The 27,784-nt window shown below is 55.7% G+C and overlaps 13 protein-coding genes across 13 annotated transcripts; 11 read left to right on the top strand and 2 right to left on the bottom strand.

Moving 5' to 3' along the window:
* Nucleotides 1–225: 225 nt before the first annotated feature.
* On the top strand, nt 226–3,084 carry DQ04_00181120 (nucleoporin; the record flags this gene model as incomplete). Its single annotated transcript, XM_009308371.1, has 1 exon — nt 226–3,084. One exon carries the CDS (start codon nt 226–228, stop codon nt 3,082–3,084), a length of 2,859 nt encoding a protein of 952 aa, XP_009306646.1.
* Nucleotides 3,085–4,859: 1,775 nt separating this feature from the next.
* DQ04_00181110 (putative proteasome regulatory non-ATPase subunit) lies at nt 4,860–6,836 on the top strand (the record flags this gene model as incomplete). Its single annotated transcript, XM_009308370.1, has 1 exon — nt 4,860–6,836. One exon carries the CDS (start codon nt 4,860–4,862, stop codon nt 6,834–6,836), a length of 1,977 nt encoding a protein of 658 aa, XP_009306645.1.
* A 369-nt stretch (nt 6,837–7,205) lies between these two features.
* Nucleotides 7,206–7,625, top strand: DQ04_00181100 (hypothetical protein; the record flags this gene model as incomplete). Its single annotated transcript, XM_009308369.1, has 1 exon — nt 7,206–7,625. The coding sequence occupies one exon, from the start codon at nt 7,206–7,208 to the stop codon at nt 7,623–7,625; it is 420 nt and encodes a 139-aa protein (XP_009306644.1).
* A 252-nt stretch (nt 7,626–7,877) lies between these two features.
* On the top strand, nt 7,878–8,975 carry DQ04_00181090 (heat shock protein DnaJ; the record flags this gene model as incomplete). The annotated part of the gene is made up of 1 exon (XM_009308368.1): nt 7,878–8,975. One exon carries the CDS (start codon nt 7,878–7,880, stop codon nt 8,973–8,975), a length of 1,098 nt encoding a protein of 365 aa, XP_009306643.1.
* A 229-nt stretch (nt 8,976–9,204) lies between these two features.
* Nucleotides 9,205–10,197, top strand: DQ04_00181080 (putative adenosine kinase; the record flags this gene model as incomplete). The annotated part of the gene is made up of 1 exon (XM_009308367.1): nt 9,205–10,197. The coding sequence occupies one exon, from the start codon at nt 9,205–9,207 to the stop codon at nt 10,195–10,197; it is 993 nt and encodes a 330-aa protein (XP_009306642.1).
* Nucleotides 10,198–10,859: 662 nt separating this feature from the next.
* Nucleotides 10,860–12,818, top strand: DQ04_00181070 (putative dynein heavy chain; the record flags this gene model as incomplete). Its single annotated transcript, XM_009308366.1, has 1 exon — nt 10,860–12,818. One exon carries the CDS (start codon nt 10,860–10,862, stop codon nt 12,816–12,818), a length of 1,959 nt encoding a protein of 652 aa, XP_009306641.1.
* A 947-nt stretch (nt 12,819–13,765) lies between these two features.
* Nucleotides 13,766–15,295, top strand: DQ04_00181060 (putative amino acid tansporter; the record flags this gene model as incomplete). Its single annotated transcript, XM_009308365.1, has 1 exon — nt 13,766–15,295. One exon carries the CDS (start codon nt 13,766–13,768, stop codon nt 15,293–15,295), a length of 1,530 nt encoding a protein of 509 aa, XP_009306640.1.
* Nucleotides 15,296–15,659: 364 nt separating this feature from the next.
* DQ04_00181050 (putative ribosome biogenesis protein) lies at nt 15,660–16,652 on the top strand (the record flags this gene model as incomplete). The annotated part of the gene is made up of 1 exon (XM_009308364.1): nt 15,660–16,652. The coding sequence occupies one exon, from the start codon at nt 15,660–15,662 to the stop codon at nt 16,650–16,652; it is 993 nt and encodes a 330-aa protein (XP_009306639.1).
* A 315-nt stretch (nt 16,653–16,967) lies between these two features.
* On the top strand, nt 16,968–18,446 carry DQ04_00181040 (vasohibin-1; the record flags this gene model as incomplete). The annotated part of the gene is made up of 1 exon (XM_009308363.1): nt 16,968–18,446. One exon carries the CDS (start codon nt 16,968–16,970, stop codon nt 18,444–18,446), a length of 1,479 nt encoding a protein of 492 aa, XP_009306638.1.
* A 435-nt stretch (nt 18,447–18,881) lies between these two features.
* On the top strand, nt 18,882–20,909 carry DQ04_00181030 (ABC transporter; the record flags this gene model as incomplete). Its single annotated transcript, XM_009308362.1, has 1 exon — nt 18,882–20,909. The coding sequence occupies one exon, from the start codon at nt 18,882–18,884 to the stop codon at nt 20,907–20,909; it is 2,028 nt and encodes a 675-aa protein (XP_009306637.1).
* A 664-nt stretch (nt 20,910–21,573) lies between these two features.
* DQ04_00181020 (hypothetical protein) lies at nt 21,574–23,172 on the top strand (the record flags this gene model as incomplete). The annotated part of the gene is made up of 1 exon (XM_009308361.1): nt 21,574–23,172. One exon carries the CDS (start codon nt 21,574–21,576, stop codon nt 23,170–23,172), a length of 1,599 nt encoding a protein of 532 aa, XP_009306636.1.
* Nucleotides 23,173–23,365: 193 nt separating this feature from the next.
* On the bottom strand, nt 23,366–23,983 carry DQ04_00181010 (hypothetical protein; the record flags this gene model as incomplete). Its single annotated transcript, XM_009308360.1, has 1 exon — nt 23,366–23,983. The coding sequence occupies one exon, from the start codon at nt 23,981–23,983 to the stop codon at nt 23,366–23,368; it is 618 nt and encodes a 205-aa protein (XP_009306635.1).
* A 753-nt stretch (nt 23,984–24,736) lies between these two features.
* On the bottom strand, nt 24,737–25,498 carry DQ04_00181000 (hypothetical protein; the record flags this gene model as incomplete). The annotated part of the gene is made up of 1 exon (XM_009308359.1): nt 24,737–25,498. The coding sequence occupies one exon, from the start codon at nt 25,496–25,498 to the stop codon at nt 24,737–24,739; it is 762 nt and encodes a 253-aa protein (XP_009306634.1).
* Between the last annotated feature and the right edge of the window lie 2,286 nt (nt 25,499–27,784).

The raw sequence follows: 27,784 nt of genomic DNA, 5'->3' as shown, positions 1-27,784 counted from the left end.
CAGGCAGGTGCAGCTGGCGGAGGCTTTGGTCAACCTGCCGGTTCGGTGGGAGGTGGCTTCGGGCAACAGGGCAGCAGCGGTTTTGGTCAAGCTGGTCGGGGCATATCGTTCGGAACAACCTCAGGTGGTTTTGGCGGTTCAGGCGGTTTTGGTCAGATAGGGGGAGCATCGACCTCAGCTGTAGTTGCGAGTGTGGGCACGGGCGCAAACGCTTCAGCTAGCACCATGCCATTCCTTAATCTGCCAGACTTCGCCGACAAACCGTATGGAAATGTCTTGCTTTTCGCACCTGATGAACAACCAAAGAGACCGCCGGCTGCTGTACCCCCAGCGACTGCTGCAACAGCCACGATCATTCCCACGTCATTGTCACAGTACCAGCAGAGGATGAGGGCGGGTACGCAGGCGCCGAACGCGAATGTCTCATTGAAACAACAACCTGCTTCTTTTTCCGTCAGTGGCCTCTCACCCGAGGCACTCCGCGAGCTCATCAGCTCACCCAAGGTAAAATTGGGTGTGCCTGATGTGACGAGTGATGCTGTCCCTCCGTCGCCAGCCCGAGCTCTGTTGGGCGGATCGGTTGTTTCCACCCCCGATGCCGCTCCTCATGCTCCTATTTGCACCAGCAGCGACTACATTCTTGATCCCCCGTTGAGAGTGTTGCAGGAGTTCACAGTCCAGCAACTGCAAGGTGTACATGACTTCAGTGTTTATCGCCGTGATGGCAAGTGCTCGGTACGTTTTCTTGAGCCTGTTAACCTCGTTCGATGCGATGTATCTGATGTTTTGGCCCTTCGCCAGAACGGTGAGGTGAAATTTTACCCAGATACTGCCGTGCCACCTCCTCTTGGGAACGGTCTTCACGTGCGAGCACGCGTCACTGTAAACGGTGTTGTTGGTATGACGGCTGCCGAGCTCCGTGAGCGTTGCCACAAGGAGGGTATTATTTTTGACTCGTATGACACGACGACAGGGACGTGGGTATACACTGCCAACGTGGATGATGGTGATTTAGCAGACGAGGATGGGTATCTGCCGGAGATTGAGCGGCTATCAACCTACGGCGAGTCCTTGGATGGTGTGGTGTACACTCCAGCCCCCCTTGACACGAGTGGTTGGTCACAGCGGGCAACGCCGGTGCCGCCGCCCCCGGCACTGCACACGAAGGCCCTGCCACCCGCATCGCTTGCTCGAGTTTCCTCCCGCCCGGATCAGTCGTCTGTGTTGCCAGTGCGCACTCACGAGGTGTCAGTGCGAGGCCAGGTGGCGCACTACGATGTGAGCAATGAGACTCCTGCAGCCACGGATTTTGAGCTGCCGTACGATCTGCCCGACATTCACGAGGCGGCGCCCCGTGAGCGGAAGGGTGTACTTGTGATGAAGGAGCCGCACGCAGAGACGTACGCTCCGGTGTACGTTGTGGAAAAGGAGAGGTCAAAAATGTACGAGGTCAATGCTAGCATTGTTTCACAGAGTACAATGGCAGGATTAGCTCGGAGCTTTCGCTGCGGCTGGCTCGTGGGTGGATGTCTCGCTGCTCCTACGTTTGCATGGCTGCGCGATGGGACCGAGGGAAAACAAGTTGTGGAGGAGGTTCGTGGGGCAAATGTGATCGTGGCAAATCCCTTTTTTGCTCACGCGTCACGCGATCACTACCTGCAGAGCTGCGCCATATCAGTGCTGCGTACCGTGTGCCGCTACCTCCACCTTGTGGAGGGGACCGCCAACCATTCTGATCACTTCTCGCTGGCTGCCGTAAACCTGTCTCGCCAAGATAGCAGTGTGTCGCTCTCGAAGGAGAAGTTACGTGAGCTTGTGGTGGCGATTGACGCGGTGCGGAGTGAGCGGGTTTCGGAGATGGAGGCTTCGACGACACGGCAAGCGAAGACAGTGCTGAACCTTCTTGATGCCCTCTACGGTCTGCCTGAAGCAGACAAGGCTGAGAGTAACGCAATCGCCGAGACGCGATACCTCACGCAGCTCCGACGGCGCAACCTCAACGCGTGGCTCAAAGGAGAACTGTCGTTTATGGACACGTGGGCGCAGGAGAAGCTGGAGATGAACGCCACGCAGCAGCTGCTTTGCAAGTTGCTCTGTCGTAATTTAAGAGAGGCGGTGCCCATCGCAAAGGCTGCAGGTGGCGCAGAGCTCTCGCGTGTGCTCGGTATTTGTGGGGACGGGAATCAGTTCGGCAGCTACGTCAAAACTGCCGACACGGACCGCTTGGATGCGGATGTGAACGTCCGCGATCGTGTCGTCAGCCTGTTGTCTGGTATTGTGGAGCCGTTTATTGCTCACCCGGTGTACGTGCGCTCACGCGATGGTGCAGCTGTTGCCGTAGTCCCATTGACCGCGACGTGGAAACAGCTGCTGGGTATCTTCGCTTTCTACGGCTGCACGCCGGACACATCCGCGGAGGACATCATTGACGCGTTCCTCGAGCGGCTGCGCGCACCGGCCTCGCGACAGGAGAACGCGTTCCCGCCATATGCTGACCGCATCCCACAAGACATGCTGAACACAGCGCGTGGGCAGGACTTCCTCGCTCGCGGAGACGAGTTCCAGGATGCGGCGCTGAGCATTTTGGAGGGATTCGCGAAAGGGCTTGCGCCTGCTTCTAGTGCACTGCACCCACACGCCTCAAGCTACTGCGCAACGGACTACTTGACGCCGTTTCTGATCCTCGTCGCGGTGCGTGCGCTGAAGCTACAACGGACGGTGGCCTACAGGGACGCGGAGACAAAGGTGCTCCTCGGTTTTACGGCGGCGTTGGAGTGCCTCACAGAGTCCTGGTTTTGGGCGCTCCTTCCTCTCCACATGATAGAAGACACAATCTGTCGTAAGTTGGCAGTGGAGAGCCATCTTCGTCGAAATGCCTACCGCTTCAAAAATAGCACATGCAGCAGCAATGCTGACTACAAGCACATCATGGAGCTCCTGAAGGTGGACGTGCTGTTGCTTGAGCCTGAACGGCCGCCGGAGGAGGCCCGACTGGAGGCTCCTCCAAATGCCCCCAGCATTCGGACCCACACCTCACTCCAGGACGCACTCAGCAGGTTCAGTCGTGGCTTCTCCACTCAATAGAGAAAGCTGTAATTGGGATTGAACAGCCGAATTCGTTTCGTCTTTTAAGCGATAATCGAATGCATGCAATCTGCTAAAAGAAAGACCAGAAGCTTGCGTTGGACGCGCCCATAAGGAGGCTGATTGGGTTTCTGAGGTGGTGTTTGGCCTCTGTCTGCGCCCCTCGCGGTAACTGACTGCATACTGTCGCTAATGGTGTCTATTCTCCTACTCTTTGTTTCTTTTCTCTCTTTCTTGTTCTTTCGCCTTATCTCTTATTTCTCTTGTGGAGCGTGGTGCTTGCTCTTACACATAGAGAGGCGTTTCACACGATACGTTTCGAAGCCGATGTCTCTGCAGAGGCAATGAAAGGGTGTCGATCGGTGGCATCGATCCTCTTGTTGTAGACCCTTAAAATACCGGCTCGTTGAAACTGCATGCAAACGAACGTATGGGGAGATGCAGGCACTGCGGAGGGGCACCTGGCCTATGGGCTGCTCTTGTCTCTAGACGTGGCACACAGGTCTCCTGTGACCGCAGCGGTGCTCCATACTGGGGCGCAGCTCCGCTCTGTGTGTCTTCATATATATATATATATATATATATATCTACGCAGTTTTGTGGGTCGTGGGGCTTCGATGAGTGTTGGCCCGTATTGAGACCGGGCCGGAAGAGATCACAGAAAAGAGATTGCGAAGAACGCCTTGGACATCCAAGCGGAAGAATCTTTATGAAGGTTCCCAAGGTGGTCTCATAGCTCTCATTTCAGACAGGGGCACGTAGACTGGAATGAAAAAGATTGTGGTGGTCATCTTGTGCAATGGCAACATTATTTTTTGCTGTGATCTCTCCTATTCTTGTGAAGAGCAGCTCTGTGGAAACGCTGCGGATGAAGTATGACACTGGTGGCTAGATGGGGAAATGCGGATGTGCACATGCGTCAATAATGGCGATGCTGTCTAATCACGCGTACGTATATGTGTAAGTGTATGTTTGTGAGGAGCTTCTGTAGCTATCACGTGGAGAAGAGGCTGTGACGAGCTTGCAGTCCAGACTGATTGTTCTGTTGACACCATCTCTGTGCTCCGTGGTGGCGATGTGGTCGTAAGGTTAAGACAGAGCCTGTGAAGTTTGCTGTTGCTGCGCTTGATGGTGGTACGTGGTGGATGTTCCGGCATAAATCTGAACGCTTATGTTTTTTTTGTTTCGTTTTGTTTTATTCAGTGGTGCTGCGATGCTGCACACTCCATGCTGGCGCGGTGGTGAGTGGATTTGCCTGCTTTGGTCTGTGCAGCTGCAAAGGGGGGGATGAAGCCGAATGGGTGTGTTCTCGGCGTACAAAGTGGTGGGTGTATAAAGGGAAAAGTGAAAATGTGCCAAAGTTGTTTTGCAGCACCCGTGTTTGACGACTCATTGAATGCCCGGTGCTACATCCACATGCTATATGTACTCCAGCAGACCTCTTCGCTGTTTTTGTTTTCTTTTTTGTTTGTTGAGGGGGGTGGGGGAGGTGTCTTGTATGATTTTCCGTGACTGGCAGCTGCAGAGCAAACTGAGCCAACTGTATTTCGTTGGTGGATGGCTGAGATGCAGCAGCAGCTGCAGCGGAAGCCCACATGGTGTGCAGGGTGTTTGGTCGTCATTCTGGTCCCCCTGCTTTCCTTCTTGTCGTTTTCACTTATTGTTTGTGGTCTGAGAAGAGGGTTTGCTGCAACTGCAAGGAACGTTTGTGTGGCGGTGGGCGTGTGACTAGCTTTGGGAAGGTTTCTGAGGCCAAGGTCTGCGAGATACGAACAATGGTTTTTGTGCGCACCCCCTCCTTCTCACTGCGGTACCAGGGCAACGGGCGTATTGAGGACGTACACCTCTTTATGAGATGCCTGTACGCCTTCTGGTACTTCAAGGGGCTGTGGAACACCTGTGTGGCGTCGTTTGTGGACTTCCTCAATAGTTTGGTGGTGTTTGCCGCAGTCCTCTTCCTCACGATGATTTTCGACTGGTCAGTGGCAATGACATGTGATGAAGTGAGTTGCGTGAATGCCACGTTGGTGCGCGGCATGCATACGCCGACTGTTTTTGGAATGGGGCACATGATGTTGGGTCTTGTGCTTTTGATATCTTCCTTCGCGGCTCTTTGCTACGAGCTTGTAAAGTTCGTGGAGACATGCAGGCTTCAGAGTGAGTTGGAGACCATGCTGCGTACGGTTGTGGACACCGGCTACGTCACGCCCGTGCATCGCCTCGTGCATGTTTGGCGTAGCATGCGTGCGCGTGCGGAAGGACACGAGGAGGTGTGCCTTACCGGCGAGCTCACGTTTGTTGGCAACATGAGTTGGGGTGGCTTTCTTGATACGGTCTGTGAGCACATACAGCAAGACCGCTCATTCGGTATTGTGGAGCATCACGCGTTCGACAGTCTTCGAGCCGTGCAGGCGCTCATGGTATACGACAACCACATCATCACGCTCTATCAGCACGGCATTCTGGAGCGAGGCACACTGAAGTACTCCGACGAACGTCTTCTCAAAATACTGATTTGTGGCATGTTCGATGAGTTCAATACTCTCCGAGTGGGTCGAAACCAGGTTCAGCTGGTTCGGTTGCAAGTCGTAAAATATTTTTGCGTCTATGCGCTGCTGTACCCCTTTGTCGTGACGCTCTCCGTCATGCGGGTGCTTGTCAAGAACGCCGCCATGATGCGTTCGGACTGGGGGAATTACATGTCTCGGGACTGGAACAGCCGTGCGCTCTGGACGTTCAGGCTGTACAACGAGGTGCCGCACATTCTCAGCGCGCGTATGTTGTTGGGGCGCCAAACGGCGGTGGAAATGGTGCGGCGTTTACAACCGTACTCGAGTGGTGGTCGTTTTGTTCGTCGGACCGCCTCTGCCATTGTCCTCATAGTTGTGTCCCTGGCGTTTCTGAATTCAGCACTGCTTGTTGCGGGATCCATTGGTGGCATCTCGCTCCTCTGGTGGCTTTCTGCCGCACTAGTAGCGTTTTCTGTATTCTCTGAAAAGGAGTCTTTTCAACGTGAGTACAACCATCTTGCTGACCTCGAGAAGCTCGTCAAGCTGGTGCACTACAGCCAGAAGGAATGGTTCCACTCTGGCGATACCTTCTACAACACGCTGACGTGGGACTTCTTGAAGAGTCGATTTTTTCTGATCGTGTCAGATCTCGCCCGGACCCTTTTCATGCCCTTGATACTGCTGGGCATATTGTGCGATGGAAGCATTCCAGAGCTCGTGGAGTGCGTCTACAACGAGTCCGTACGAGTGGACGGGCTAGGATCTGTGGCGAGGGGTTCTGCCTTTGGTGTACAGGTTGGCGATGGTGGCGGTGACGGTGGTAGTGACTCCGTTTCGCCCTTGTCGTACTTCAGCCAAAAGGATGCCAACTCCATCGCGAGTTTCTGCTCTATCTACTCGGGGTGGTTGCTGCGGCGCCTGCTGGCGGTCGATGAGGTCGTCAAGGCAACGGGGGAGACCGCCACCGCTCCGACTGTCCTTGACCGGTTTGTCGCTAACCTGCACAAGAAGGTGGACGTACATAGCAGGGAGCGCCAGGGCGAGCCGTTGCAAGTCACTAGTGGCACCCTAAATGCGGGCTGGTGTCAGTCCGAGTCGTGGGAGCAAAGCACCGCCCACGAGCGGGAGCAGCTGTTTGTCTCGCAGGTGATGACCGCATCCCCTACGGAATTTGCGCGAGTCACCAGGGCGTGGGACACTGCCTCTTCATCCCGCTTCTCACGGGAATGTGCCTTACGATAATCTGCTTTACCCCACGCTTTGTGGCCGGATTGGCGGAATAAAAAGTTGGGGAGTAGGGTGCTGATCGTTACTGTTGCTCTTTTCTTTTTATTGGCGTGTTCTCAACGATTGCATCATTCTCCTTGCTGTTTCGGGTCACCCTCCTCTCCCAGCCGCTTTCTTCATTGTGTCTGGCCCTGTGTGATGAGATGGAGATCTTCGTTGGTGCTTGCGGCATTCGCGCGAAAGGTGTGAAACGAATCTCATATATATATATATATAGTGTTCTTGTGCGTTTTGTGTCTGCGTGCTTTATTGCCGTTGTTGTTTTATTCCTTTTTTTTGTGGTGCTGTCTTTGGTCTTTCTTTCCCCTTTTGTAGTCATAGTGCATGGAGCCGCTGGAGGAGCAGCTCGACGTCCTCTGGGAAGAAAACCGTCAGAAGAGGAGAGAGAAAATTGATGCACTGAACACTGCGCTCATCCAGCGCGTGCGTGGTGATGTGGATGTCATTCAGCGGGACGTGCAGTCCCTTCTGATAGGCGAGAAGCCAGAGTTGGAGCGACACATAGAACGCCTCCTGCACATGGCGGAGGAGTTAGCTGCAGGCATTGAGGTCTGGCAGCAGAAAGCCATGAGCTCTATTGACTCCATCGACAAGGAGCAAAAGGCGCTGGGAAGCATGGTGCAGGAAGTCTCCATCCGTACCACCGCCAGAAAAGAGGACCTGTTGAAGCGGCAAGAGCAGCGTGCCGAGGAGGTTCGCACATTGTGCATGGAACGGCTAAAGGAGGTTGAGCTGAAGTTGTAGGGCACGCAGTTTCGCATAGAACACAGTGACCATTGACAGAGTCCCCCATGAAAGATGAAACAAAAAAAGGGTGTGGGGGAATGCGACATGAATAAGTTGTTGCTTTTTGAAGAACGGAGGGAGGGAGGGAGGGAGAGAGGTATTATCTCGTCTTCAAAATAAGTAAGGGGCCTCCTCACTCCGTTTGCCTTTTTTATTTCTCCCTTATCCTCCGTCTTGGGGCGGTTCTTGCGATAGAGAGCGACGCTAGAGATGCGACGACTTTTCACGGCCGCAAGTGGTGTGCCCAGCCTTCGAGCGCTCCACACAGCAGCCAGCGCCTGCACGCCCACACAGCCGTACGTGCGGGTGCTGTACAGAAGACCTGGCGTGTGCGCCCTTCCCTCAGTTAATGCACGTGGCACCATGTGGGGATCTTCTGCCACTGCGGGCGCCATGATGCACGCACGGCGGTGGCAGAGCAGCTCGGGCGACACGGATTACTACAACCTCCTCGGCGTGAGGCCGGACGCCTCCGTGGACGAGATCAAGGCGGCCTACAAAAAACTCGCGCTGCAGTACCACCCCGACCGCAACAGCGATCCCGGGGCGGAGGACACGTTTAAGCGCATCTCCGAGGCGTACCACGTGGTTGGCAACAAGACGCGGCGAAAGGAGTACGACATGCAGCGGGGCGCACCACCCTTCATGGGCGGCGGTGGCACCTCCTCTGCGGCGTACACCCACCAGAGCCCGCCAGGCTACCAGCACATGTCGAAGGAGGAAGCTGACCGCCTCTTCCGTGACATTTTCGGTGGCATGCGTGTCGACCAGATATTCCGCGACCTTGAGGAGGAGATGCGGCGCAGCAGCGCTGGCGGCAGTGGCAGCCGAGTGTCGAGAGAGTTCGGTGGGAAGGAACAGGCGTTCCGCCCATTCTTCCGCAGCGAGTCGACGCGTGTCTTCACCGATGCGCACGGCAATCGTATGGAGGAGCGCACCTTTACCGACCCAAGGGGCACGATGTTCACTGTGCGCACCGAATCTAGCGAGCAGCCCAACGCCAGCACAAACCAAAAAGCTGGGGATTACTACAGTGCAAAGGCAGAGTCGAGCAAAGATGGTCGGTTCCACTCCGGTCAATCGTCTTTCAAAGTGAACCCGCGTGACTTCACCAATGACTTTGGGCAGGCGTACTTTGGGCTTCGGACGCATGCGAGGCATCCACTCGTGGGGATGCTGATCATCGCGGCATGGGGTGTCGTGATTTCTACACTTGCGGTCGCCGTGTTTGTCTTCTTCTTCTCGCACCCATTCTTTACCTTAGCAGTGTTATTTCTTCTCTTTCTGCGGCGTCTACGGCTTTTCTGAGTACGGAGTGGGGCCCTGCCGCTCTTTGTTCATCTCAAGGTTGCTTCGTCGTGCTTTTTTCGCTTGTGCCACCGCTGTGTTGCTGCACTGCTTCAGTGATTGCAGGCTCTCTCTCGCTCTGAATCGCCTTGTTTTTGCTCTCGTTTCTTACTTGCTCGGTTAGAACTAGCGAGATCCTTTTATCCAAGGGACACCGATTCCACCAAACACAAACAAACAATCAAGCAAGATGAACCGCGTCCAGGTGCTGGAGAGCCATTCTGCGTGCAGTGACCCCGCGATCGTGGTGGTGGGATCCTGCTTCCTTGACTACATTGCGTATGTAGACCGCATCCCGAAGATCGGCGAGACACTCGGCTCGAAGAGCTTCGAGAAGGGCTTTGGTGGTAAAGGCGCCAACCAGGCAGTGGCCGCTGGCAGACTCGGTGCCCGCGTGGCGATGGTGAGCGTTGTCGGCTCTGACGGCGACGGTGCCGACTTCATCAAAACGTTTCAGCGCAATGGTGTTAACACCTCCTGTGTATACCGCAAGCAGGGCAGTGCAACCGGCCTGGCGATGATTTTCGTCGACGCCAAGACTTCCAACAACGAAATCGTGATCTGCCCCAATGCGACACACGCGCTGACGGTTGACTATCTCCGCAAGAATTCAGACAACTACGCCCGCTTCTTGCCCAAGAGCTGCCGCTTCCTCATCTGCCAAAACGAGATTCCGCTCGAGACGACGCTTGATGTGCTGCGGGAGGCACATGGCCGCGGCATCTACACAGTATTCAACGCGGCCCCGGCCCCGTCGCCCGCGGACGTGGAGAAGATCAAGCCGTTCCTGCATTATGTTTCGCTCTTCTGCCCCAACGAGGTGGAGGCGGAGATGATCACTGGCGTGAAGCCGAAGGACACCGCCTCCGTTGTGGCTGCTGCCAAGGCTCTGCAGGCGCTCGGTGTGCGGGATGTTGTTATCACGCTCGGGGCGCAGGGTTACGTCCTTTGCGAGAAGAACTCGGAGCCGGTGCACGTGTCCGGCATCCGCGTGAAGGCGGTGGACACGACGGGCGCTGGCGACTGCTTTGTCGGCTCGATGGTCTACTTCATGTCGAAGGGCAAGTCGCTTGCTGAGGCGTGCAGGCGGGCGAATGTGTGCTCCTCGATCAGTGTGCAGCGTAGGGGCACGCAGAAGTCGTACGCAACGCTCAGTGAACTCCCCGCTGACATTGTGGCTTGATGCCAAAGATGAAGCGTGTGAGATTTTATTTGGGTGAAAAGGATACACAAATTGAATGAAAAGTATTGGATAATGGTGTGGTTTAGGGGTGGTGACAAAACGAAGCTGAAAAAGGAATCTGGGAGGGAGTGGGGAAATTCAGCCATGCTCCATGCTTAGAAAAGTATGGAGCATCAAGGTGAAAGGGGAAAGCCAGTATTCAAAAGGAAAACGGAGTTTTTTTTTTTTTACTATTCAATGGAAACGGTTTGGTGGTTGTGATTCGCATTTTTTGTAATAACCACATGAAGGCCGGTTTCAGGAACAATGCCCTCAGCAAGCGGTACTGTGGGAGCAAACCCAACAGCCGTTGCCGTGGCATTTAATTATTCCCTAGAAGCGAATTTTTGTGACGGGAATTTTACTGTGCGCTGATAACGCACATCGGTATATATATATATATATATATATATNTGTGTGTGTGTGTGTGTGTGTGTGTGTGTGCATCTGCGTACTGCGTCCATATCTATTGGTCTGGCTTTGTGTTCAGTGCTTCTTTTTTTCCATTCATCTGTTTCTTATCGGTAAGAGGCCTGGGCGGAGGTGTGTAGCCGCGTGATACACCACTGGGAAGAGAGACGACTGACGTGTTGGGCGAGCGAGTGTCCGAAGAGGGGCGAAGGATGGCACAGACATACGATGAGACGACGCTGGTGGCGAGCTATCCAACCTCGCCGAGGCCACGGCGCCTGCCCATGACGTCGCTTTCAACAAACCAGCGGTCATACTCGCGTATGAGCTCTAAGGGGATCTTCGGCGACGAGTCCCCGCTGTTGTTGTCGCCGTTGCCGAAGTACCCGAACCGGCGCCGCAGCATCACCTTCGCCGATGAGACAGAGGCGACGGTGCGGGAGGAGCGGCCGTGCTACACCGTGTGGGACGTCGCTGCGACGCCGAATGCCCAGCTGGCAGAGAGCCCCAGCAAGCGGACTGTGCCTAAGCCAACGTCGGGCGAACAGCGCTGCCTCAATGCCGCTGCAACGCATGCATATGGCGGCTCGACCGTCGCCGCCCCGAAGTCACCGACGCCAAAACGAGCGCGATCCAACAGTCGACAGCGTCGCGCGGTGCGCAGGCAACAGGCGCAGTTGCACCACGGCTTCTACGATGACAGTATTGTAGAGGATTACGTCCTCAAGATAAGGAAGGAGCTGGAGGACAAGGAAGAGCAGCGCCGCTTAGAGGAAAAGTTAGAGCAGCAGGAGAAAGAGAAGGCGGAGGCCGAGAACAAGGCCGCGCAGGCCACTGTGAAGATCAATGCGCTGCAGCAAGCTAAGGAATACCTTCTCTCAACCGCAAATACACGACACGTTTCTCCTGTGTGCTCAAGCTCGGAGCGGCACGATGGTGTTAGCGTCTCGCGGTCGCGCAACCACGCGACAAAGAAAGAGATGGACCTCGTGCAGCATCAGCAGCAGAGCGATGAGGAGATTGAGGCGATAGAGGAAGCTCTGCGGCAAAAGTCCACAAAGTCCACTAATCGATCCATGCCATTAGTCACACGTGCGAATGAGGGGGATGCCGCGGGCTCCAAAAAACGACTGCGAGACTCCTCGTCAAAGAAAGGGGGCCGATCCGTGCCGCTGGTGCAGGGGCTTCACATAGACGACGATGACGATGATGGTGACACCAACGAGGGCAACGACGGCGATGGGCATGATGGAGATGCAGCGAGACGGAAGAAAGCCAAACTAGAGCGCATCATTGCTCGCGTAATCGAGCAACAGGCGAAACGTCGCCATGGGAAGCGTAGCGTTGTGGTTATTGACTGGGACTGCGCCGAGTCCGAGGAGCTACCGCTGGATGATGATGATGATGATGCGGCGGAGGCTGCGGAGCGGCACGTGGTGGTGACGGCGCCGCGGTGTCGCAAGGCCCCGTCGCTGAAGCACACAGACAACGTGGTGAAACCGACGCAGCCGCCTCAGAAGCAGCAGCAGCAGCAGCAGCGAAGGCAAACACCAGCGGCCCGCACCACCTCGGTGCGTCGTGCTCCGTCGAAGAAGCGCAACGACAGTGTGAGCGAGGCGCCGGATTTGGGGGAGGACTCGCTTCTTCTGGAAGAAGACCAGCCGGTGTTGCTGCGCCGTCCGACAACAAAGCGACGTGTCCCGACGCGCTCCATCTCGCATCTCTCGGCAGATACGGACGATGATGCCGTCTTTGCGCAGGCAGCAGACGTGTCGCACAAGCCGCCACAACGCGCCGTTGCCCCCAAGACCGCGCGGCGCGGCCGCAAGGCAGCTGCTGCAGCTGTTCCGCCATCTCCACCCGCGCCACCTGCTCCTCGTACGTTCACATCCACCCGCCACGATCCATTCGTTGACGTTGAGGCGGTGGCGCCTCCACAGGCCCCGGCCACAACACGCATTCGCCGTGGCCCCGCTGCGAAACCCCCCATCCCGGTGGCTTCCGCGGACGATCCGATGGCTGTTTTCTACAGCGCTGACTTCCCCAGCCCATCGAAGTTCGAGGAGATGTTGTTGGCTGCTGGTGGTGTGCCGGAATTGCGTCGAGCGGGCCGCGGGCAACAGAGGCAGCCGGCTCTGCTCTTGCCAGACTCCATTTCCCGGCGTCGCTAAGAAACAGAGGGGCGGCAGCTGCAGCGGTGAAAAAAAAAAAGAGGTAACCGGTGTCAACAAATAGAATGGCGACAGTCCAAACTGCACGAGCACGAAAAACGAGAGGGCGGTATGTTGCTGTTATTGCTGCCCACATCACTTCACCCTCCCCACAACTACCGGCTAGCCTTGTTCTTCTAGAAGCACCTACAGTATTAGATCACTAGATACTTTTTTTTTTCGCGTCGGTACAGTTCTCTCTTTCTCTCATCTCTTGATGAATGTTTGTGTGTTCACCGCAGCTGCGTAGAATATGAGGTCTCTGCCGCGCGCCCCCTGTCGTTTTCTCCATCTAAATCCAGAGAGTGTTGATACGTGTGTCACGCCGTCTCCCTAGCTCCTCTTCTACCCGCAAATGTGTGTGCGTGTGTGTATGAATGTCCTCTGTGTGGTCTCAATAGAATGTAAGCACGCGAGACACGGAAGAGTGGAAAAGCGTGAGGCGAGTTTAGAAGGAGGGAGTCATCTCGCTGCATTATTGTTTCGGGCCAGCGAGAGGTAAAGAAAAGTTTTTGTTTTGCTGGTAGTAGGGAAGAGCGCATCAGCATGTGGGAGATGAAAGAGAACATGATGCTGTACTTTTTTTTTCACCGTGATGTTTTTCGTCTTTACTTCGCCGCCGAATATGATAGAAGTTCTCTTCTCGCGCACCCTCTCTCTTTTGACCCCATTGCACCCAGGTCTGGGGGGGNGGGGGGGGGGGGGGCGTTCTGCAGCTGGCGTACGTGGGTTCCTTTCTCTGCCACTCCCGGCCTCCGTCGTGCCCCTCCCACAGTTTTGCACTTGCTTGGTCTTTTTTTTTTGTTTGGTTTTGCGTGCTGGTGTGTATGTATTCATTTTCTCCTTCATTGATGCGCCCATCTCTTTCGCGAGGGGGCGAGGGAAGAGCGAGAAAGGTGAATAGGGCCATGTCATCCCCACATCAGCCGATGGCGCTTCTGGTACCAAAGCAGCTGCAGCATCTTATCATGGACGGAAGCGCTGAGGTTGTCGTTGAGAAGCGCACGTCCGGGCAGAAGCGACTCTTCCTGCACCTTTTCGACGAGGGGGAACGCGAGGAGGTCGTGCGCCGGCGCGTGGAGACGGCGGCCGTGCACGAGCGTGCCCTCGAGGACCTGCGCTGGGCTCGCGCGACGCTGTGGGGCGATGAGAGGCTGCGGCGCTACTTGTACACCCCGGACTGGTTGACGTGGCCGTCGTTCGCCGAGCTGTCGGGCATGGTGGACCTCGTGCGGTCGGCAAAAGAGACAGACGTGGTGCCCGACTTTGTCGGTGCGAACACGCTCAAGAAGGCGGTGAATATCATCGGGCAGGAAATGTTGTACCCCGGTCTGCACCCGCTGAAAGAGGAGACACTTGCGGGGCCACTGCTTGCCTTTGAAGGGACGCCAGGTGACGGTTGCGTCGTTGGCGACACGCTGAGCCCGCTAGACGCAGACGACCAACGGCGTCTCGGTAACTCGGTTTGGGGGCTCGACCTCCACGCGCCGGTCTTCACGGCAGATGAAGTCACACGTCTCCCGCTGACAGGGCGTGTGCGGGAGGAGTGCGTGCGGGTATTGCAGCCGGGCCTCTCTGCTGCAGGCGTGGAGAGCAGCTGGGCCGCTCTGGTGGGAGCACACCGTCGCCGGACAGAGGCGCATCTACTGGGTCTCTTCTGCGGCGTCCCTGATTGCCTGCAGCAGTTCGGCATGACGGTGGTGCACTTGGCAAAGGAGGTCAACGACGCAGCAGAGGAAGGGCGGCGCGTCCGACTGCGCGTTGGCATCTACCTCACGCTGCTGCAGCGCAACGAGGCGTATGTGATGGGGAACGCCGAGCAACAGGGTGCCGCTGTGGACGACGAAACAGCGCTAAGGTCCGCCTTCGAGCGCGCGACGGGTCACAGCTATGACACGAATGTTGCAGCGGGACTTGTCCTGTGGGCAGTGGAGGGCGAGACTGTGGAAGATGTGTTGGGCTCGCGCTTCCTGAGCCCCCTCGCATCCGCACACGAGTGCATGGAGACCGTGTCGCTCACCCCGTCGGTGCATATGACGCGTGTGGTGGTGCGGCACAATCCATTCGCCGTGATTCACGGCCATCGCGTGGTGGGAGCCTTCCCGGAGAACAGTGAGGCACGCGCTGCTCTGTCTGATCTGCTTGTCTCACGTGAAGGAGCTACGCACGCGGCGCCGCCACAACGGTCGCTGCAGCAACAGCAGCGGAACGCAACGACGATTCCCTTTTCTTCAACCTTGACGGGTGAGCAGTTGCGCCGTGGTGTTGACGAGGCGGTCTTCAAGACGCTTTCACAGGAGCCGATGGCGAAGGCTGCGCTGAGCACGCATGCAAACATGACGCGGTTCCGAGACCTGCCGAACTTTGAGGCTGTGCTGAAGGACTCCCTGAAGAGGAACACCGAATACCGCGGGAGGAAGTACTACTTGAAGGAGTGAGACAGCAATATGGCCCTCTTGCCCTTATTGCAGGTTGCTTCTTTTTCTAACAGGAAGGCTTTCACCGTGACTGTTGGTACGCTGTTGCTACTGCGAGGCTTAGGGAGAGGTGCGTGTAGCCGCCGCGCGCGCTTCGTGCATTTTCATCCTGGGACGCCGTGCCGTCTTTCCCGTGTGGTCTGTTTGCTATTGTTGTCATGCCGTTCACGTTGCATGTGTGGGCGGCTCTCTGCTGCTGCTTCTACTGCTGTTGTTGCTGGTTCTTACTACTCTTACTACTACCTTTTTTTTTCCTTTATTGCTGCATTGTCGCGCTGCTCGCAGCCACCACGGAGGTGTAGCGGAAGGCCCACTGCATAGCGCAATGGGGAAGGGCGCGCGCTCAAAGCGGAGCGTCCGCCCGGCAGCGAAGCGGCAGCACATGCCGCGGCACCGGGCGCCGGAGGTTGACCCCGCCCTCGTCGAGCAGTACCGCAGCACACGGCAGCCCATCAAGAAGAGCCAACTCTTCGAGAAGCTGCGGGAGCAGACGAAAGACTCGAAGCGGGTCCGCCGTGAGGCGCGCGAGAAGGAGCGCAAGCTGCTGAAGGACCGCGCGCCGGCGAAGGAGATCCCGAAGACGAAGGAGCGGCTGCGCCGACCTGACGTGACGATTGTGGAGGACAAGAATGACGCGGAGATTGTGCGCGACGAGGCCGACGACGAGTTCGCCGCGTACTTCAAGGAGGGGAAGAAACCGGCGATCCTCATCACGACGGGCGAGCGGCCGAGCTTCCGCACGAAGCAGTTCGTGAAGGAGGCGTTGTGGCTCTTTCCCAACTCCGTCTACCGCCCTCGGAAGGACTACACGCTGAAGGAGATCACGCAGTTCTGCATCAACCGCGACTTCACCGACCTCGTGGTGGTGACGGAGCGGCTGAAGGAGCCGTACAACCTCATCGTGTCGCACCTGCCGCAGGGCCCGACGGCGACGTTCCGCGTGTCGAACTTCCTGACGCACGCGCAGCTGTCAGACCCCGCGCCGCGGACGGAGCACTACCCGGAGCTCATCTTCAAGAACTTCGACACGCGGCTGGGGCGCCGCATCAACCGCATGCTGGAGTGTCTCTTCCCGGCGACGCGTGACTACGCGGGGCGTGCGGTGGCGACGTTTCACAATCAGCGCGATTACATATTCCTGCGCACACATCGGTACATCTTTGACAGCCTCGACGCGGTGCGTATTCAGGAGATGGGCCCCCGCTTCACTCTGCGGCTTCTGTCGCTGCAATCGGGTACATTTGACACGCAGTTTGGTGAGTACGAGTGGTTCCGCAAGAAGGAGCACGACGCGGACAAACTTGAGTGGTACGTGTAGTCAACTGCGCGTCTTGTTAAGAAGCTTCAAACGTGTAAAGAGGAGTAGGGGGGTGAAGAAAAAATGCGGAGGAGGATGAGGAGACCTTCTCTTCACTGAGTACAACGCTCCTGCGTGTCTGTGTGCTATTCTCTGTGTGTCCCCGGGGGAGGCACCACCAGGTGGAGTGGGTCTTGCCTTGCATCTATTTTCTTCGTACTATTCTATTCCTTTTTTTGTGTGTGTGTTTCCTCACATATTTGTATGTAACCATGACGTAGAGGCTGGCCGTGGCGCGGCGGGAAGGCCTTCCTCCCTTTTTCTCTTTTCGCCCCCATGACGTCGTGCGACAAGGTGCGGGTGGTAGTCGAGCAGCTCGCCACTATCAATCCACACACGAACGCCAAAGACCTGCCCGACGCCCCTCGCCCCGACGAGTCCTCCATCCCGCGGAACTTGCCGTCGCTGCAGCAGCTGCCGTACGTGCAGAATGTGCTCAACGTGCTTTCATACAATTTCCTCCCGCAGACGTTCTTCTGCCTGGAGAAGCACCGGTCGCTGCAGAGCATAATGATGACCTCTAAGGAAATCCTTGCGGAAGCGCTGCCAATCCGCTGCCTTGAGGCTACCTTTGTTGGGCTGTATCTTACACAGGCAATGAAGAACGTCGACCGCATTCCGGTCTCCTTCAAGTCGCGTGTGAAGGGACACTCGTACCATCACATCGTCCTTGTCATTCGGTGTGACTCACTGTACGGTGCTCTCGGCCTCAGTCGCAAAGCAACCCTGATGGACAAGCCGGTGACGTACAGACGACTGTTCGACCTCATCATGGAGTACAAGAAGCAGTACGAGGCCATTGGACACGAGCTGGTGGACTTCAAGTTGGGCCTCTGTGTCAGCCACGAGGCGCACTCGCGGAAGGTGCCGTGCTGGCGCTACATCTCGGTGAAGCTGGGCAAGATGGGCTCGCCGTCCAGCTCCGCGTCGCCACAGTCCGGTGGCGAAGTGGAGGCTGGAGAGCCCGGCGACTGCACAGCTGAGGCGTGCAGCAGGGACGGCGTCGGCAGTGTTGCGGACGTGGAGCTGCTCCTCGCCTGTTATGCCGCTCTGCTCACCACGATGTCTGAACAGTACGACAGATACGCCGCCTCGTACGCCCTGGGATCGGCGCGCCAGTTGCAGCCGACGTCTCTAAAAGACCTTAACGAGATTGAGGAAACGACGGCACGCGAGGAAAACAAACGACGTTTGGAGGAGCTGCGCTGTGGGCGGTCGCCGTGTGCCATAGGTGACGCGGGCACAAAGAAACGCGCCGCCTCGCGCTCCGTTTCGAAGAAGCGCGGCGACTCCACCTTCGGCGGGACAATGAATACTACGATCACTACCACCACCAGTGGAGGAGGAGGAGGAGGAGGCAGCAGCAGCTGCGCCGCGAGGAACTCCTACACAGGCCGAACGACGGTGGCCACAAAGAAAACTCCAAAGAAGGAAAGCCTTGTCAGTACACAAAAAACGTATCCGTCACAACAACATCAGCAGCAGCAGCAAGACCAGCTGCCGCTGGTCGCAACTCATGCATCAAGCGTCGTCTCAGTGCCTTCTTTGAATGGAAGTATTGGCAGTGGCGGTGGCACAGCGCATAGGTGCAGTCAGAGCAACAGTCTTTCCCCGTTCGCGGTGCCACCGCTTCTTCCTCTACTAGCAAAGAGTGGCGATATGACGTCATTGGCTGACTTGCCCCAGGATTATTGGGCAATGCCGGTATTGCCAGTCCACAGCTCTGAAGAGGCGAACCTGCACAACCTCTGGTAGGGGCTGATGTTACGGAAAAATGTCGTGAGGAGGATATTGTTGCATACGGAATATGTCTTGTTGGGTTTGTCTCCTGTACGTTTCTCACCATCTGTATTCATCCTCTTTCGTCGATCCCTCCTCCTCTGTAATTCCCGGGTGTATTGCTCCAGCTCTCTCCTTCACAGGGGATAGAGGGAGCTCACAAGCCGGGTGTGGTTATATATATCTGCCAGTTTTTGCACGCGTCTCAATTTCATTTTGCTCCGTGTCTTTTACACTATGGTGGGAACCAGTGACGATAGGTGGCCACGCTTCCGCTTGCCTTTCGAGGTCACATCCAATTCCTGCTGTGAAAAGGTTGGTTACATCTCGGGAGTCGGTGATATATATATATATATATATATATATATATATACAGGAAGGGAAACTCAAAAGTCTCAAAAGTCTAACGTTATGTCAGGGGGTGAGGCTCTACGGACTCTGCGTGACCGTGGAATTGTTGCGGGCAGTGCACTCTCTTTCGCACTGTATGTATTGGCCCAGCGAGTGAGGCTACGCCGGTACGATGCCGAAATCGCCAACATCCGCACAGAGGATGACACAGGTGTAACACTTTCGTTCATGCGGGAGTTTGTGCGGATGACGAAAATGGCATTGCCCACAGTCTGGTGCAAAGAGTTTCTTGGAACCGCCGCTTTTATTCTGCTGTTCGTCGTGAAGTCTATTCTGCGTGTGGCGCAGTCAAGTGCGTATGGCCGTCTGATGAAGTCCATGATTGAGGGGACGGGGGAGCAGCGCATACAGAACTTCACCCGCGCGCTCCTCCTGCGGTGTGCGGTGTCGTTGATGACAGCGGTGTGCAGCGGCTCGGTGGAGTATCTGCGGCCGTGGCTCATTGCCTGCTACCGGGCGCGGCTTAGCAAGCAGTTCCAGCGCCGCTTCTTCAGCCACCTGATTTATTACCAGGCTACAGTGCTGGACAAGCGTCTGGAGGCGGCCGACACGGTCATCTCAACGTACTGCGGAGAGTTCGCTGAGCACTTGGCGGAGCTGCCGTACTATTTCCTGATGCCTGCGTTCGAGTGCTCAACGTCGTTGGTGGCGCTGACGCAGCACGTTGGCGGGAGGGCAGCAGCAACGGCGTGCGGCGCTGTGGCAGTTTCCGTTTATTTGCTACAGCGGCTCGCCCCCGCCTTTGGCCGCATTCACGCGTCTCTTCTTTCGAAGGAGGACAACTACCGCCGGATGCTGACAAACAACCTGAATAATGTGGAGAGTATCGCCATGCACAGCGGCGGCAGTTATACGCGGCAGAAGCTCGACACGCAGGTCGGACGACTGCAACAGGCGCTGAACCATGTCGCCCTCGCGAGGGCGCACTTCAATCTGCTCGAGGTCGCTTTCTCCGGCCTCTTGCAGATGATCTCGGGCCTCGTTGTGTTTGGTGGCTCGCTGCGGACCGGGGATAAGTCCCTGAGTGACTTGTACGTGGAGGTGCAGTACATGCAGGACGTTAATGAAAGTGTGAGGGACTTTGTCGTAAACTTGCGCGAGTTGTCACACCTATCGACCTTCACGACAAAGCTGGCGGAGTTTGACACGACGCTCGCGAGCATTGCACAGGGCACCTTAATTCACTCCATGGTCTCGACGCCGAACACCGAAGCCCCGATTGCGAGCCCAATTAGCTACACGCATACCAGATTTTTCACGCGCCCAGAGGCGGCACAGCGCTTCTTGTTATTTGGTTTTTCTGACCTGAAACTTATGACACCGTCGGGGCAGGTGCTCTTCAGCGATCTCAGCCTCCGCATGGAAAGCGACCAGGACTGGGTAATTCTAGGCGAGAATGGCTGCGGCAAGACCTCGCTGCTACGCATGATCTCCGGGTTGTGGCCGCCGACCGAGGGGAGTTACTCAATGGAGCAGCGCGTCAAGCTGCTTTTCGCGCCGCAGCACAGCTATATGGTGCCGCAGTGCACGCTGCTGGAGCAGGTGCTCTTCCCGAAGCTCATCACCACGGTTGGGGAGAAGGAGCTCAGCTGTTTCAAGCAGGCACTACAGCTCGCTGGGGCACAGTCAGTGATTGACGTGCTCGGAGGCTTCGAAAGCGCGTACGTCGGCACCGACCCACAGAACACAGATGAGTGCTACGACTGGAGCTCCCTCAGCGGCGGCCAGAAGCAGCGCATCAGCATGGCACGCGTATTCTACCATGTGCTGACGGCAGACCGAAGCAAGGAGACGCCGGTGGCCATCATGGACGAGGCCACCTCCATGATGGACGAGACAGAGCAAGAGGTGCTGCTCAACCTGCGCCGACTGGACGTCCGCATGCTTTCTGTAACACATCGTGAGGACGTGATCGCGCACCACACGCATATGCTGCGGGTCCTGCATGGGGGAAAATGGACCGTCGCGCCTGTCGTGTCGCGCGTCGGTCTCGATGGGAAGGTTCAGAATGCGCGGGTATCGGCCTAGAGAATAATGAAACTGAAGGCAATCGCAACGTGGAGTCAAGGAAAGAGGACATAATCAAGAGGGGATCTGTTCTGTCGTGTAGTGGAACAGATGGTGGTGAGAAGGTGCAATGCTGGCCCTTTTTTTCCGCATGTGTGTGCCTGTTGTTTTTGGAAGGCAGAGGAGAGAGCGTGTTGGTTTTGTTTGGGGTGATGTGCGGGGAAGAGGGACACTTAGAGACACGGACTTACACCATTATGTTCCAAATATAAACAAAAATAAAAGAAGAAGAAGCAATAAGACGTTAAGGGAGATGTATGAGATTGATTGTTTTGGTTTTCTCTTAGGGGGGAGAGGACGAAGAAAGAGGAGGAGGTCTGCGGCAGAGGCGGCAACTAGAATACATTGCCTTCGTGACACGTTGTTGCCTTTCCCTCTCTCCGTCCCGTGAAGAGTTACGTGGAAAGGAGGCCGGGCAGTGTCGCCGCACATAGTTGGCCGTCATTTTCCTCTTCCCATACCCTACTCCCTGTGTGACCTCAAAAGATTCGCATGTTACTTTTTTGAAAACATTTCATTGTTGTTGATTTTTTGTTTTTGGTTTTATGATGTCTCATTGTCTTAACGGTCCTACCTCCTGCCAATTTTGCTGTGCTTTTGGTATTTTTCCCGTGTTGTAAAGGAGATGGACGAACAACGGCGCAGTCGCTGTTGGCTCCACGTTGCGCACTCCCCATCCTTCCGTTTCCAGGTGGAGCAGACCATAACCGTTGGCTCTATTCACGTGCAGCTCGCCCCAGAAACGACAGAGACACCTCCTGGGGATGGTGCAGCGCTGGAGGAGGGCACCCAGTGCCTGTTGTGGGCGAAGTGCATAACTAGCACGGCAGCAGCGGACGGTGTGCTATGCGACCAAACGCCGTATGTTGTGGCATCGTTGTGCCTGAACGCGGCGGGGTCATCAACAGCATCTTCTCTCGCGTGGAACATTTTGGAAGGTACTCTAGTCTCCGTATGTATCACAAAGTCGTCGGAAGCGCCGATGGCTCTGCAAGAGGCAGCAGCAGACTCCCCGACACGTGCGCTAACCGACTCGAACGGCGATGTATCAGTGGAGGTCTCCGCGAATTCATCGAGCTTCGCGACGGCGTTGCGGCACAAGAGCATCACCGTCACACTCCTCGGCGTGGAGACGGACTGGCCCTCGCAGCAGTCGATGTGGCGGCCACTGCTTTGCTTCCGCTGGTTCGAGTTGCAAGAGCACATCCGTGCAGCCACCGTAGTCTCACAGTCCCGCAAGGCGCACTGGCGGGGGCACGGCAAGCATAAGAGGCGGATGCTGCCCGGCGACGTCGCAGAGGCCACCGCTGTCTCCACGTGTGGAACTTATACGCTGTGGCGAGATGGGACCGTAGGTCTTCGGCGAGAGCTGGTGCCATATTACAGAGTATTCACGCCGTCCAGTGAAACAAAGCGTGTCCGTGTGCGCGTGTTCCCGCATCGTTTTGCAGACATTGTGGGTGAAGTACCTTTTGGAAGGCTTGTCGAGGCCATTGGACACGAGGTGGATCCGTACACAATGGAGCAGTACGCCCTTCTGTTGCTGTCAGGAACGCCGGACGCTGCGGTAGTGGCGGAGACGTGCTCGCTGCATAGCGTCGCGCCCAACACATGGGTGTGGGGGTGGTCGAAGATCGCAACAAGCAACGGTCTGTTGTTGCTAAAAGAGGTGACGGACACAACACAACCTCTGAAGCTTGAGCAAGACTACATCGAGCAACTCCATGAACCCACGTATTACACTTCTGTGCGGGAGGAACGCAGTGTCCGTATTCGAAACGGTCCTTCGCTAAGCGCCGGCGTTGTGGCTCACCTTGAGCCGAACGAGGTGAAGTTATCCACCGCCATCCACCACACGTCCGTCTCACAACGGGGTGCTTCGGCCCCACTCGTACAGCACTTCGTCAAGTGGGACGACGGTGGTTTCTCCCTCCTACGCAACGACGATCGAGTTTACCTGGTGCCAATTCAGCTCCAATCTCAACCATGCCAACCCGCCATTTCTCCTCCGTTGGTCAACGTCACTTCGCCGAACAGAAAACGAGAACGCTCCGCGACACCGAACGGCGAGCAGGGTGAACCAGAAACGGCAGACACATCGCCGCAGCGCCGGCACGGAACAAGCAGGGAAGACGCAGGGTCAGTGCCAGTGGGGGATATGCCCATCATACAACTTAACGGTAGCTCCGCGCGGTCGTCATCCTCGTCAGACGCTCACAATTAACGAACGGTGCGTTCGTGCAGATGATGAATTGTTACTCTGTAACCATTGGCTTTGGCCCCTCACTCTTTCCATCCTATTGGGCAAATACCAAAACAGATTCACTCGACGTGGAAATCATCGACATTCTTGACTGCTCCTTCTCTTCTGGTTCTCCTACCTTTGGTGTATATCAAAAACTCGAAAGCAAAGGAAATTACACATCCACGCTGAATCTTACTTGAGAGATAGTATCCCTTGCAAGAAAATGAGTTACCAAGCCTTTCAGGAAATCCCCGACAGCGGCAATGTATTCCATGACACCGTATTCATGGAAAAGAACAAGCACATCTCGGACCATTGGATCCGTATCGGTGAACTGTACCCACAAGGTCTGAACCAGCCTCTCCTGCCAGCAAGCTTCTCGCGCGAGCAGTTTGGACAAGGCAACCACTACGAATGCTTCATGCTCACGGCACTGTCTACTCTGGTGCGGTTCCCCGCCGTAATCCAGAACTGCTTCATCACGAAGAACGTCCGCCGTGACGGCCGCTACACCTTCCAGTTCTTTCGCGGTAAAGAGTGGGTGATGGTAGAAATCGACGACTACATCCCACTGGACGAGGGTGAAGTGCTGTACACCCGTTCCCCCACGGAGCACTGGTGGCCCTTGCTGCTGGAGAAGGCCTACGCGAAGTTCTACACTGGCTATGATAACATTGAGGGCTGCACTCTGCAGGAGGCCTACTATGACCTGACTGGCAATCCCGTGCTCAACATCCCCATGGACGCGAAGCTTGCCAAGGCCGCCGGTGCTGAGGTGACGGAGGGCCATTACTGGCTCGACTTGGCGCAGAAGATTCAATCCGGTCAGTTTGTCGCCTCTGTCTTGACGAAGGACATGGAGCTGGAGAACATGGGCTTGCAGCGAGAGCAACAGTACGGCGTTCTCGAGATATTTTCGCTGACTGGGACATCGTCCGTGAACGACGTTGTCGTTCACTTGCACAATCCCTTCGAGGATGAGGAATTCATCTACAGAGGTCCCTTGAACAGCAAGGACTCGCAGTGGACCCCAAAGCTGCGAGTGCGCTACAACGTAGAAGATGAACGTTCCATATTCCTTCCCCTAAGCAACTTTCTGAAGATCATCAACTCCATGCAGCTCTGCTACATTTCCCCAGTGGAAGGTGATGCCACGTACTTTGACGATGAGTGGAAGGGCGAGACAGCTGGCGGAAACCCTACCAGCGTGACCTGGCGCAAGAATCCCCTGTATTACGTTAGGAACACTGGTACGACTGCGGCTAATCTTGTTGCCATCATCAAACAAGAGGATCAACGGCGATTCACTTCCCCTGATGAGCAGTCCAAGTACCTTCAGTGCGGTATGGTCATGGTGCAGAGTACGTACCCCAATGGGATCCCAACGTTTTTTATCACCGGGAACAACCACAAGCCCATTCACAAGAGCCTTTTCCTCAACTCTCGTGAAGTGGCAAACGCCATCACAGTGCCCCCTAATTCGCTTTGCTATCTCGTTCCTTCGTGTATGGTTAAAGGAGCCGAATCAAAGTTCACGCTTGCCCTATATCGTATGGTCGGGGAGGACTACAGTAACATCACGATCAAGAAGCTGGGTGTGCCGGAGATGGACTGGGCCCATCCTGCCCAACAGGATGTGACGCTGGAGTTTAAGGAGAAGGATCGTGTGGACTTCTACGTGGACCACGAGACTGACATTCATATATTGATGCACCAGGAGAAACCGTATGTGAGCAAGACAGGCGGTGACGCTATGACAGAGGACTACATGGGCATGTACTTGTACGATGATACGGACCGTAAGATCGGCGGTGTGCATGCCGCAACGAATTTCCGTGAGGTTAGCGTACTCCAGCACCTCCCCCGAAGTGGACGCTACGCTATTTCTGTCACGTGCCCTCGAGCAAAGGGAAAGGTCCCCGCCACCATTACCATCGTTGGCGCGTCCCCCGCCAACGTTCGTATCGTCGATGCACCAGAGGATGCGGCCATGTTCGACGATGAGGACATTATCGACGAGGGAGAGGATACCACTCTCCCGACAAACCCCATTGACTACACGCCCATCAATATTCCTGTGCACAAGATAACAGAGGTGCCTGACAGCACGACGCCGTTCGAGGACAAGCGATTTTTGGTTGACAACAAGTCCATCACAAACGACCCCTGGATTCACATTGGCGATCTGTACCCTGAGGGCAAGACGCAGCCACTCCTCCCTGACGTGCTTAGCCGGGATCAGTTCGAGCAGGGTGAGCACTTTGAGTGCTGCTGCCTCACAGCCTTTGCAACGCTTGTGGATCATCACCCCGATGTGATTCACAACGTGTTTGTGTCGAAGAATGTGCGGAAGGACGGCCGCTACACCTTTCAATTTCATCGTTACGGTCAGTGGGTAAAGGTGGAGATCGATGACCGCATCCCGCTGACGGAGGGTCAGACCTTGTTCTGCCGCTCGCCCACGCGTCACTGGTGGCCCCTTCTGCTAGAAAAGGCCTACGCTAAGTTCTACACATTGTACCAGAACATCGAAGGGTGTACATTGCAGGAGTTGTACCATGACTTCACTGGTCGTCCAGTGGTGAGCATCCCAACTGATTTGAAACTCGCGAAGGCTGCTATGTATGACATTGATGAACCGGAGTTTTGGTTGAAGCTTAATTCCAATCTGGAAAACTCTGCGTACGCCGCTGTGACGCGTCCAGGGCTTGGCGATCATATTGGTCTGCTAGAGAATCAGGCATACGGTGTACTGGAGGTTTTGCCAACTAGCAACAAGTCAAGTCCCTCCCTTTCAGAGTTGATTGTTAAGCTGCATAACCCGTTTGTGGAGGCCGTCTACACGGGCCCCATGAACAAAGAAGACAAGCGTTGGTCCACGGAGTTACGCTCTGTTTTGGAACCGGAGCGGCAAAATGTGATCTACATGCCTGTGGATGCCTTTTGTGATGCATTTGCTTGTATCGAGAAGGCTTGCATTCGTGGCTTGACACTCCCCAGTTGGCACTTCAACAGCGAATGGGGAAATGGTACCAATGGTGGCAATCCGACCCTCGTGACGTGGCGTGAGAACCCACTGTATGTGGTGAGGAACACTTCAGACGAGTCATTGCACCTCACTGCAATGATTTGCCAACCGGATCAGCGTCACATACTCCATCAACTGCATGAGCACGAACTGAACTATATTCAGTGCGGATTAGTAGTGTCTCAAAACGTTGATGAGACTCTGATTCCGACCTATTTGGTGACTGCCAACAACCATCGCATGATTTACAAAGGCCTGTTTTTGGGCACCCGCGAGTTGTCAAATACCATTGTGATCCCCCCCAACTTCTTTGGGTACCTGGTGCCAAGTGCTATGTTCCACGAGCAAGGGAGGTTCCTTTTGTCGTACTGGAACACGAATCCGGGCGACGAAAATGTCCTGAGTATTACCCGGCTAAACGTGGATGTCGCACGACACCTACCAGCTATCGCTCATGTCATATTGGAAGCTCGTCATAGGGAACGCATAGACTTCCTGGTGGATACTCCTACTGATGTTCACATTCTCCTTCGGCAGGAAAAACCGTATCGTGCCCCTAACTGTTCAGATGCCATGACCGAAGACTATCTCGGTATGTATTTGTATGACAGTGAGAACAATCGTCTGGCCGGCGTTGCGGGCGCGACTAATTTCCGAGAAACTGGAATTGTCTGCCACTTGAACAACCCTGGGCATTACGCACTCTCCATCACATGCCCGCGTGCCAATGGCGAGGTTCCCGCGAGAATAGAGGTGGTGGCTCTGGAGAAGGCACACGTTCGTACCACTGAACCGCCGATTGACGCTGCGGAATTCATAGACATGGAGGACGAATTCGCAGCGGAAAACGATAATTTCCTCAGGTCACCAACGGACACGGAAGAAACGCTCCACGGAGCATCGACACGCGCGGCGTCCCGCATATCCAGGGAAATTAATGTTCCATCAGAGATGGGCATTAATCTAACGGAGTTTTCATTCCTTGACCCGGAACCGGAGGGCATTCCTATTGCGGATATTCCTCTCATGGCAGATGCTGCATTCGCAGAAATGGCAAAAGAGCGCATGGCACTTTTGCGGAACCCTGTTGCCAATGCGAGCAAGATTAATGCCCTCGAGGAGAGAATGAATGAGCGTGCACACGAGTTGGCGAGAGAAATGCACGCGAAGGAGCGGACCTACCTTGATCCAGAGCCAGAGGGCGTCCCATTAGAATTGCTCCCGCTGAACGAAAATGAAGAGTTCAAAGAAAAGGAGCGAGAGCTTCGAGCACTGAATGCGAAACCACGGAAGGATATGAAGGCCATATCAGCACTAGAGGACGAACTTTATGACCGTACATTCGAACTTGCGAGGGAACTCAAGGACGCCGAGCGTGAACTGTTCCTTGACCCGCAACCAGAGGGTGTTCCGATCGCGGAGCTGCCGCTGGACACAGACGAAGAGTTCTGTACGAAGGAGGTACAACGTCTGCGTCTTAGGAAAGAAGATCCGCACGGAAATGCGAATGCTATTAAGGCTCTTGAGGATGATTTGAACAGGCGTGCGCGTCAGCTGGCCCAG

This window comes from Trypanosoma grayi (assembly GCF_000691245.1).
Source record: "Trypanosoma grayi strain ANR4 Tgr_18_V1, whole genome shotgun sequence".
Taxonomy (NCBI): Eukaryota; Euglenozoa; class Kinetoplastea; order Trypanosomatida; family Trypanosomatidae; genus Trypanosoma; species Trypanosoma grayi.
The sequence above is the reverse complement of the archived record's forward strand: the minus strand, read 5'-3'. Positions and strand labels throughout refer to the sequence as shown.